At 43.0% G+C, this 11,686-nt stretch overlaps 1 protein-coding gene across 1 annotated transcript in view; it reads left to right on the forward strand.

The window, feature by feature from the left end:
- Positions 1–11,686, forward strand: part of THBS4 (thrombospondin 4) — a 44,776-nt gene that overhangs the window by 16,391 nt on the left and 16,699 nt on the right. Inside the window, 5 exon segments of the mRNA XM_009327326.1 lie at positions 4,235–4,317; positions 4,924–4,975; positions 6,333–6,505; positions 9,676–9,813; positions 10,426–10,503. Of these exon segments, the coding sequence (XP_009325601.1) occupies positions 4,235–4,317; positions 4,924–4,975; positions 6,333–6,505; positions 9,676–9,813; positions 10,426–10,503 (524 nt within the window).

Genomic DNA, 11,686 nt, shown 5'->3' on the forward strand with positions numbered 1-11,686 from the left:
TGTCTGAGGGGGGGGGTGGGGCGGGGGGGGGGGGGGGGGGGGGGGAGTTCAAGGTTTGAAATAGGATCCATGAGAATTTCTCTCTCTCACACCCTTTCCTGTTCCCTCTGCCAAATGCAACCCTGCAGCCTTGCTACTTTTCATTAGGACAGAAACAAGATACACAAATTTCATATAAGAGCATCCTGGGTACATTGCATGAATGTAGACGTCAGTGGTGTGCAGTGATAACAGAATCTGTTTTGCCTTTTAGCTATGTAAATTGTCGGTTGCACATGCTTCTGTGCAACTAGGCAAAAAATACAGAGTTTTATCATCAAAGGTCTCTCTTTTTTCCCCTAAATCAAGAGGCATTTGCACATAGAAGGGAAGGGTAATTCAGTGTTTCCTCCTGGAAAAAACTCACAGCTCTAAGCGAGGTTTCCAGATTTCAGGCTTGCAGCTTTCTCATTTGTAACTTTTTGCTCATTAATCAATAATAGAAACGGTATTACTATACAGAGAGATATTGTCTCTCCCTGACTGCCTCCACCTAGCTGAGCCTCTCAAATTCAGTTGCTTATAACCTTCAAGTGGAATTAGTATCATATTAATAATAATAAAAACTCACATGAATATATTCAAAGTCTACGTAGTCAAATCCACCAAAGGAAAAGGTGCAAATGTTCCAACAGCAATATTAACTCAGCTGCCTTGCACTTTGTATATGCTTCACAATGCCCTTTTACAGGAGCAATGTATCAGATAACCACAGTTTTGCCTTCAGCCAGAAAAAGCTGAAATGCAAATGCTTAGCTGTGTAGGGGTGTGAGACCTATGTATCTTGGTAAAAGCATGTGTTTTCACGCTAACTGGAAAATCCTTGGGAGATCTTTTGACCTCAACAACTGTACATGACTTTGGCTGTGTGCCTGGTCATTGCTCACTGCTGTAGCAGCAGCATTCCCTCTGTGTTCAGTCTGTGAGACTGAGACACCTAAGCAGTGTAGGTGAGAATATGATGATCAGACAGAAGTTGAACATGTGTATTTGGATCTTCCCGTGTGGGCAGGAAAATACAGTGCAAGATGCACTGGGTTTGGTAGAGGAGATTAGTATGCTGCATGTAATCATTATCACAAAATCATTCGGGTCAGAAAGGATCTTTGGAGGTCATCTGGTTCATGTAGGGTACCTGAACCTGCATAGTGTAAAAAAAAAAAAAAAGCTACGCTGCACCAGACCAAAGGTTCTCTTAACTTAGCTACTGTTAGAGACAGTATGCCAATATAGACCCAAGGGCAAGAGTATAAGAGAGTGGAGTTATAGCGTGGTTTTCCCTGAATGCTTTCCTGTTTTCCAGCAGTTCATGGTATACAGAGCTCTCAACTCAGAGATGGAGTCTTTGCATTTTGTAGTCCATGTATGTTTCCTTCCATGAATCTGTCCAGTCAGTTTTGAATGCATGATCAAGAATGTCTCCTGGCAAGAAATTCATCACGTCTGAGGAGATACCTCCTTCTGTTTACTTTGAACCTGCCTCTTCGCAATTCCACATGCAACTTGTATATGCAGTTTCTTTGGTGGAGGATTATAGGCTGACAGGAAACTGTTCTCTTGTCAGCCATCATCTGTACATTAATCATGGCTGGATCTCTGCCAAGTAACCACAATCTCATTGAAGGACACTTCATCTGACTTTGCTGGATGGGGGCAAGTGGGGTTCTTGAGCCAGTATTGCTCCCAAGAGAGCTAGAAGAAGTATCTATGAGGCATTTCACGGTGGCCTGCAATTACACAAGCTAGTGTTTGTGCGTTTGCCCTGCCTGGGCCAATTAGCTGTGCCACGAAGCTGGTCACCTGCTCTAAATCCAAGGCCCTGTACTGGAACATGTTGCCCAGAGAAGTCATGGATTGGCTTCCCATCATTGGAAGTGTTCAAAGTCAGGCTGGATGGGGCTTTGAGCAACCTGACCTAGTGAAACATGTCGCTGCCGTGGCAAGGAGGTTGGACTAGATGATCTTTAAAGGTCTCTTCCAACCCAAACCATGCTATGATTCTATACTGCAAGGTCCTGGAAAGAAAAATACAGGGTAGCTCCCTGACATGACCTCAGGCTTACAATAAGCATGTTAAGAAACTTCAGTTCCCTGTTGGACAGTAATTCTTCAGATCTGTCTCTGAATGTAATTATTGCTGTGAAAGCCATTCTGTTACTCAGGCTGTTACTGACTCAGAGTATAGAGCTAGGGACTAGCTGAACTGGGGAGCTGCCTCAGTAGGTGGAGTATGGATGACAGAGACTACATGGTAGGACCAGATAACTGTATAGCTTCAGGCTGTACCTTTTGCTTACCCTGCTCACTCCTGGGAAAAGCCAACCCACAATATACTGTGGACCAACAGCTCCCTGAAAGGCCTCTCTGAGTTCTTACCACTGATCACCGGTCATTCTTCTGCAGGTGGGGCCTACTGTAGGACTTGGCTTTAAGTGGAAGAGAAAAAAACCAACAACTATGGGAAGTCATCTGTTTCTGCTCTGCTGTCTAAATTTGCAAACAGGACATGTAGTTCATGGCAGTATAACCTGTTTAGTCCACCTTAAAGTTTAACAGTCTGCAAAACTCAACTGTACAGAATAGATCTGGTTTTGATTTAGATGCTAGCCAACAAACTGAAATCTTGAGAATTTTTTGCAGATCTTAATAATACCTAAGCCATTTTTGTTTAAAAAAAAAACAAAAAAAAAAACAAACACCAAGCAAAACAAGAACAGACCCCAGCATCTGTCCCGACAGCCTGCGTGCCAAGTTCCACTATGGGATTCTGAAATACCCATATTAAGTCCTACTGCCTTGCTCCCAAATAAAAATAAGACAAGGTTGGGACTAGAACAGAGGCAGGTTCTGGAACAGGTGGTTCCCAAGTCTTTAAACTTGTTCAGTGTTTTGATGAGAAAATCTGAAATGAAGAAAACATAGTATGTGAGGAGTTGGACGATTCCCACTAGAATATTTGGAAACAGTTAGACATGCTTTGAAGTACAAAACAATGAGGTAAACATTAAGAAAAGCATTTTTCATAAAAGCTTTCAATACTCACAAAAGTAACATATGAATAAACCTCCCTGAAGCCATTGGGCATAGTATCAAAATATCCTGCCTGCTTAGAACGTAAAAGAGCATATATTTGTGAAATTTGTTTTGACAGACTTAGAGAAGTAAACAAATAGATTCTCCAGAGAGCTACAGACTCAGAAGTGAGCTACAAACAGAAACTACTAAGAGCTACTGTGCTAAACATGCTCTTTGCTTCTCCTGTGCTGCTGGGTCAAAACTAATGTTTCATTTAACAGCTAAGAGTCTCATGTGAAGATCTTGGGTTGGTTCTGGTCCTTCCTTATGGCTCATTGCAGATGTAACTTTTGGTCTTGTCTCAGAGGTCTTTAATTTGTTACTTGGTGTTGAGAACGGGCTTTGGTGTGAGTTCATAGCGTGTTGAGTAGATGTTTTGTGAGTCCATACAAACTCTGCACGCCACAGAAGCAAACACAGCCATGAAACTTGTGTACAGTGTGATGAGATGCCTTTTGGAAGAAAAGCCAAATGACGGTCGCAGGTATTAAAAGCTCTGTTTTCGTCAGGGCAGGCACTCCTGATGCATGGTCAGAGCTGCACAGTAAGCTTGCTCAGAAAGCTGGGTAACTTCACTTTGAAAAGCGTGCAGGAATTGGTTGTGGTGACATGGAATACACTTATGGAGGGTGACTTCCATTGTATGCACAGATACTTCATGCCCCCGCCTTACCCTGTTGTCCTAAATGGGTTATCAAAAAACCCCAGTCTTGAAATCCTAAGGTTTCACTTAGGGTTGCTGGTCTCTGGCCTGGGGGGAACCAGTAACGCTGGCAGCATTAGTTGCCAATGTTGTTAAGTCTTACTAGAGAGCCTTGACTCTGAAATAATGGTAGAAAAATCACAGACTGCTTTTCTCTCTGTGAGGTTTCTGCTTTGCCTATTTCTGTGGTATACAGTGGAGTTCAGTCCAGAAAGACCTTGAGTTCATGCAAATCACTCTATAAAATTGGAACTGGATACTGTTTGCCCTAAGGATTCCTATGGGACTTAAGTTACAGTAATGTCTGCCCTCCTTGGCTCTTCACTGTGTTTCCATCTTGTATCTCAGAAATTAGCATGACAAATGAAGGAGAGTTATGTGCATTGTGCACTCTTTTTCATTGCTGTTTCCCTGCAGGTGATTTTAATAGGCAGCTGATGGGTCAGATGATGCAGATGAACCAAATACTGGGAGATGTGAAAGACCTTCTCAGACAACAGGTACTGTATAAAGGCTTCAGTGTGAAATATCCCAAGCTTGCCACTTTTGATAGAGTCAGGGAAGAATTCACATAAGCAATAAACTCCTGTGTAGAGTTCATTGCCTCAGAGGCATGACACGATGGGAAGAAATAACCATATAGGTCCAGGTACCCTGTGCTCGCTTATGGAGGATCACTGAATGTGGGAGTGTAGGGCACTTACTAGATTTTCTGGATCTGAATAAGTGTCTTAAGTGGAGAGGGACTAGAGCAGCCATCCTAGCCCACTGTTAGATAGAGGTGGGTCTGTTGCACAGAACGGAAATTGCATTTCTTCCACTTGCTGTTGGGTGTCGGAACTGGAATTGCTGGTGGCGCATGCCTTTAGTTAAGCGTGTAATTCTTAAAGGTCCTGTTGATGAAGGCTGAACTGAAGTACAACCATTATCACTGTCCTTAATTTTATGGAGTACAAAGAGCATCTCATGTCAAGATAGAGTACCTATGTTGCATGAGTACCTATGTATAATTTTTCTTGGGGAAAAATTATAATGGTTCTTCTGGCAGCCACGTGCAAACTGGAGCTGCCTGTATCCAAATAATGTTTACTTTCTATATCCTCAAGGTGAAAGAAACAACTTTTCTGAGAAATACCATAGCTGAGTGCCAAGCATGTGGTAAGTATTCCTGTTATTGCCTGTAAAAGGCAGCCAGATGAGATGTATAGTTGTTTTAAAACTAGTATTGATTGCATCAGCTTTATGTGGTTTCTAAGTAGTACTTTTTTAAAAATACTGTGTCCAAAGTTCTAGATGTATTGGACACAAATTTAAAATAGATTTTCATTAGAGAAAAAGCTTTCCGTTTCCATAGACCTGGCAATCATCTATAGGGGGATAAAACCCCACTAAACCGAGCAGTACCACTCACCCTGTACTGTCAGTTCTCACTCTGCCACAAAGCTGTGCCACATGTTCCTGGTGAGGGAGACATTGGCTGCCAGGTTTCTCATGAACAGTCTTAGTAGAAGGACAAGTGAGGAATCATGTACTGCTCTAGCTGGTATTGTCAGTCTGAGGAAAATCCTATGCTGTCCACCTGAAAGTCATCTGATTCTGACTAGGCAGTCACTGCTTAACAGCAGTAAGACCCAAAAGGTGGTGTCCATCTTTTCACTAAATGGAAGAAATAAATGCTTTCCCAAATGCCACTGCATGGCCCTCCTACACAACTGAAAAGCAGGACACACATGCACTCAGTATAAAACCCAAAATACTCCCTCACTGGGTGGGGCGAAAGGCCTTAAACTCATCAGGCCTTTTAGTTGACTTCTTCCCTCAGTCTGTCAGCCTCATAAAAATTCAGGTTGAGCTCCAGACAGGTTAACCTTTATGTGTAAGTGTCGAAGAAGAAGTCTTTAAGTCCTGCATGCATCAGTACCGAAATTCAGCAGCTGCCAGAGTCTCAGAAAACCTTGCTTCTCCCCAGGGCTGGTTTCTGTGCACCTAAGCCAGTGTACTTGCATGTCCTGCTGTGCGTGTTCATGGGCTGCCAGCTACTGCTTCTTCATTCCTCTTTATTTGTAGACTGTCAGATATGCTTTTGCGAAACCACGGCCCTGTTTTTCTTATGAAGTGGTAGTATTGCTGATTTAGCCAGAGAAATGCCTTGTACCATCACACTTGAGTCCCTCAGGCCATCTGAGGTTACTGGCTTTCAGAGTTTCCTCCCCTGGCCCAGCAGCAGATCTGTGCTGGGACTAACCTAGCAGGAGGGCTCCCATGTGTAGCCAGGAGAAGCATGTGAACCTAACAAAACAGCCTTAATTTCCCCTGTCTGGGGACGCAGCAAGCTGCTGGGCTATTCCCAGCATGAAGTCTCTTCAGCCACAGCACAGCTGGTAGCAGCGCAGTGCAGAAACACGAAGCCCCTGCTGAGCAGTGTCTTGGGGATCTCTTCAGAGCACTTGCCAGCTGAAAGCCATGATGGATGTTTCTTTCAATCGCTGAAACTGTTGTTCTTTCTGCATTAAAGGTTTGGGAACTGTGAGTTTTCCAACTCAGTTTCCTAGGCGCAGTAAACCCAAATGCGAAGTTAATTCCTGCTTCAGGGGAGTCAGGTGCATGGAGACAGCAGAGGGATTTCAGTGCGGCCCCTGCCCTGAAGGGCTCACGGGAAATGGAGTTACCTGCTCAGATATTGATGAGGTAAAATACTGACTTTTACTGAATTTAAAAAAAAAACAAAAAGGGGCAAAAAAAAAAAAGCTAAAAAGCAACTGGTTCATACATATCAATGGGTTGCTGATGCTTGCTGTCTTCAGCATTTGCTGACTGCTTGCACAGTGAATATTAATTCATTCTGATTTGATTCTACCTCCCTAATTTGCTGTTGCTGCAACTTCATGGAGGTTATATGTGTGAAACATTGAAAAACCCTGGTGAGTCGAAGTCACTTAAAGGAGTTTAATGTTTGAAAAAAACCCAAAAACAACCAAAACAAGCTTTTGACCTAGTTGTTCCTATACCACAAGAAGATGCAGTAGCTTCTGTTATAGGCAGAACTGCAGAAGCACTTCTTGTCAATATGGGCTTTGTTTCTTTAAATTGTAGTGCTCCTGAAGCAGCCTTGGAGACCAAAGTCCTCTCTTCAGCCCAAACTGCAGCCATGTTTTCAGCCTTACCTTAAAAGTCTATGAAAGAAAATAAACATTTATTGTTATTGATCCTTTTGCTTCTTTATGGTTGTGTTGAAAGCTGATAATGTTGACTTAAATCTATTTTTTTTCTTGTGCTATATGTTAGAAATTCAGAGCTTGCTTGTATTGAGGACCGAGTCAATAAATTTACAATATTTTAAATGATTAAATAAAACCTGTGTTAATTGGAATGTGACACTTACTCAGGACACAAACAACAAAACCACTTACAGCTTCACGGCATTTTTTCTGTGTGATGACTTTTGCCATTATTCTTCAGTGGTTTTTGTGGAAAAGCACCTGGATGTAGTAGACCAGGGAACCAGGAGAATTAGGTCATTAACTGTGCTTGTGGATAACACAGTACTACCAATGTACCTGCCTAATGATGTAAAACAGCAAAAGCAATTCCTTTTTTCTCCTTCCTAGCCAACAGGAGGTGTGCTTTGACTGCTCTTTTGGTTTACTCCCTCCTGTAGGCCATCAGCAGAGGGGGTGCGATGTGCCCAACTTATACTTGTCTGTGAAAAACACTAGGGAGAGAAAGTGGGTTGAGTGTTGCAGTTTCCTGAGTTGTAGGCGATGCCTTTTGTTTTGCCTCACATGGCATGGACTGTGTCTGCTGCAACAGAAGGTGCAAAAAATGGAGGTGATGCTCTGAAATGTGAATGCAAGAGGTGAAGCTGAGACAGCTGTGGTGTGAGTTTCATGCCACAGACAACCACGGTGAGAGACTCAAGCCAGCCTAGGGGGAGCCCACCAGTACAGATGGGTTCCACGTCCTGAGCCATACCCAGCCTGAGGGAGAGCACGGCAATAATCTCCTCCCTGCCATTTTCAGGGTTGGAGCAACTCTATCCATGACAGCAGTGGTGGGAAAACAAACTGAGACTGGTCTGTAGGGGATTGACATTAACATGGTTTTCTGTGAGCAGTCAGGCTCTGCCACTGGAGACTGACATGCCTTCACGTTCCTGCTACCACTCCACACTGCAGACCTGATCTCACATGGGAAACAGCGAGGAAATTTTTCCAGAACGGTGTCATAGAGATACAGTCTTGCTTATATGAGGTCCTTGTGTGGACACTGCTACTAAAATGCCACCTAATCTGGTGTGGTTTTGTTCATCAGTAAGTATCTCCTTTAACAACTGGATTTTCACTTATGGTTGCGCAGGGGGAAAAAGAGATAATAACTGGCAATAGCTTTTCATTGTCTAATAAGAGGGGATGTGTCAAATTATTTTGTTTTCCTGAGTTAGCTGAGGCTAAGAAGGAAAGCGATTTTTTTCGGTTTTTTTAAAGCTCTTTAGGAATCTCTTCTGGAAGAGCACCTTTCTACCTGAATAAACTATTTCTGTACTTCGTAATAACTGGCATTTAGAAAGAAGCTCATGTACAAATTCTGATAAGGACAAATCTAGAAGCTTCCTCACTAAGAGCTACTATCATATTTTCTGAGGCTGTTAGCATCTCTGCAATATACTCCCTTATTCATTACCAGTTTGAAGACATTACTTTCATATGCTGATGCCCTGTATCTTGGGAGCTGCAGCTCTGCTCTGTGTATGGTGTAACTTGAGTGCCCTCTGCTGCCTACAATAAAAATTCCACAGCAAATAAGGAGCACAAAATGTCTGTCCTAGGTTTTACATTTTCCTCATGCTAGTTGTGGACCTACTTCTAACAAATCTTTCCGTCAAACATGCTTTGGTATTAAATATACCTTTTCTTGCTCCCTTGTGTCTGCGTTTGGTTACAAGTTGTATGTTTGTTGTAGGTGGATATCTTCTGGCTTGTTCTCCCTCCATCTTGTGGATGTTTTTCTGTTAGCTATGGAGGGGGGGAAAAAAGGCATATTTTTAAAACTCTTTTGTATTTCTTTCTCATGTTTCTTATTTATTGTTATCTTTGAGCCATATGCAGCATGGTGGCATGTTGATGTTTTTGGTACTCTTACAAATACGACCTAGCGGCTAGTGTTGATGTTGGGAGAGGCGGCAATGCGGGATGTGGTTCCCCAACTGGCACCCACAAGACCAGCGAAATGGGTCACAGCTGTTCTGTATAACCGCATGAGGCAATGAAACGAACGGTGCCTTCAGGCCATGGGTGATGCTGTGGGCATGTGGTATTTTGGGAGAAGTGCTGAGGGTTGTCTGTGGGCCTCCGGTCTAGAAATGTGTGGGTGCCACTGACACATCCCTGCTCATCTGGTGCATGTTTGGGTTACTTCTGGCTATGAGACTTGCCCAAATATAAATGAGGGAAAATGCTGCTGCCACTTCTGTGTGTACAAAAGACAACTGCAGGACCATTTGGTGGGTTGGAGTTATGTGACTTTCCTGCTACTGTGTTCTGGACCCTTCCAGGGGGCTCTCAGCTTCCAAGGGAGCTGAACCTGCCCAGCAAAAGAAAAGATTGGGGATCAGAGCTTAGGGCATCAACTACAGGCTATAATGGAAGATTGCAAATGTTACTTAATTTACAGAGATAGCTGAAGACCTACTGGGGTCAGAAATACCTGCAGAGACTGTTTCGTCTGTAAGCCAGCTCTGAACAGAAGACATACAGACGTTGCATGTAGCATTGCCTTTGACTCAGAGGTCTGTGCACATAGTCAGAGTCTGGATGTTGCTGAAGCACGAGCATGTGCTCGGTTCATTGTTTTCTTTGCAGTGTCGTTACAACCCTTGCTTCCCTGGAGTGCGATGTGTGAACACTGCTCCAGGTTTCCGATGTGAGACCTGTCCCCCAGGATATACAGGACAAACTGTGCAAGGGATAGGACTCGGCTATGCCAAGAGCAATAAGCAGGTGAGTGGCAGCATCCTTGTGGCAACCACTGTTGCGAGGTGCTGGTTTATATCAGTGCATCTGTATCACATTTTATTTATAATTAAGTCATTCCATGATTGTCTTGTGCAGTTAGGCAGAGCTCAGAGTGTTTCAATTAGAAGATCCGAGTTGTGTTTTCTTGGCTTTAATGGGAGTATTAACGGTCTAATACTCAGGACTGGTATGGAGACAAGAAAAAGTGTCATTATCTTCATAGGTATCTCTGATCAATTTTAAAGGGGGCTTTGTTGATTTCTGTAAACTGGCTTTGAACTAGGAAAAGTATGATAGAAAAGGCCTATTTTACTGTCATTTTTTGCACATTCTGGTAGCGCCCTACAGGGCGAACATAGTTCTTGTCTAAACTCTTGTTGAAAAGTTGAGATTTTCTGTCTCACAGTGTCTCTTTAGGGTTTATATGTGTCTAGAGATCATTGGAAAGGTAGCCTATGGGTAAGTCTGTGCCATTCTGAGAGCGGTTTCAGGAGAGGCTATGACTCTTTTCTAGACTTAAACTTTAGTGGCTTTTCTTCAGACTTGGATCTCAAATTGACATTATTTTTATTACATGTTGATTTGTTTTATTGCTAGGTCTGCTTAGATATTGATGAATGTCAGAATGGTGGACTTGGACTCTGCGTTCCAAATTCCCATTGCATAAACACTTTGGTAAGCACCTTTTCATTTGTGGCTTTAAAAAATCGATTGTTTTAAAAATCTGTGAGGCTAGGATTGGATTTATGGCTCTGATTGAAGAACTGAATAATACAATTTGTTTGTTGGCTTCATCTAAACCAAAGAATCCTTTCCTCTTATCCTGACTAATAATAAAAAAAACAATACTTGATTTGTCATTAAGATGTCCATCTGAGCTGTATCCTTATCACTTTTCCTGAGGAATGGCGGGAACTATTCTCTCCACACCATCCAGTTATGTGTGTTTATAAGTATGTTATTGCAAGGAACCTCCTTTGAAAGATTAAAACTTTGCTTCCGCTCATCTCTTCCCACCTGGGAACTGCTGCAGCAAGCTGTTCCCCTGGGTGCTCTTTCTATAGGAGTAATGTCTTCACTTTGTTAGGGTATTTATACAGTACGAGATATCCTGCTAAATAAGTACAGAGAGGAAGAGAGCTGCAATTGGTACAACACTTTTAATATCCATAGATATTAAATCCAGGAGAGCAAGCATAGCAGAAGTAGAAATGGTTTGAAAGATGCTAGGATCCAATACAAGGGGTGTACAACCATTTTAATGCTATGAATCAAGTTGGACCTTTCACTTATAATCACAGAATCATAGAATCATTTAGGTTGGAAAAGACCCTTAAGATCATAGAGTGCAGCCGTTAACCTAGCACTGCCAAGTCTGCCACTAAACCATGTCCTTAAGTGCCACATCTACACGTCTTTTAAATACCTCCAGGGATGGTGACTCAACCTCTTCCCTGGGCAGCCTGTTCCAATGCTTGAGAACCCTGTTGGTGAAGAAATTTTTCCTAATATCCAATCTAAACCTCCCCTGGTGCAACTTGAGGCCGTTTCCTCTCATCCTATCGCTTGTTATCTGGGAGAAGAGACTGACACCCACCTCGCTACAACCTCCTTTCACGTAGCTGTAGAGAGCAATGAGGTCTCCCCTCAGCTTCCTTTTCTCCAGGCTAAACAACCCCAGTTCCCTCAGCCGCTCCTCACAAGACTTGTTCTCTAGACCCTTCACCAGCTTCATTGCCCTTCTCTGGACGCACTCTAACACCTCGACGTCCTTCTTGTAGTGAGGGGCCCAAAACTGAACACAGTATTCGAGGTGCGGCCTCACCAGTGCCGAGCACAGGGGCACGATCACTTCCCT

The sequence above is a fragment of the Pygoscelis adeliae genome, unplaced genomic scaffold (genome assembly GCF_000699105.1).
Source record: "Pygoscelis adeliae isolate BGI_AS28 unplaced genomic scaffold, ASM69910v1 Scaffold26, whole genome shotgun sequence".
Lineage (NCBI taxonomy): Eukaryota > Metazoa > Chordata > Aves > Sphenisciformes > Spheniscidae > Pygoscelis > Pygoscelis adeliae.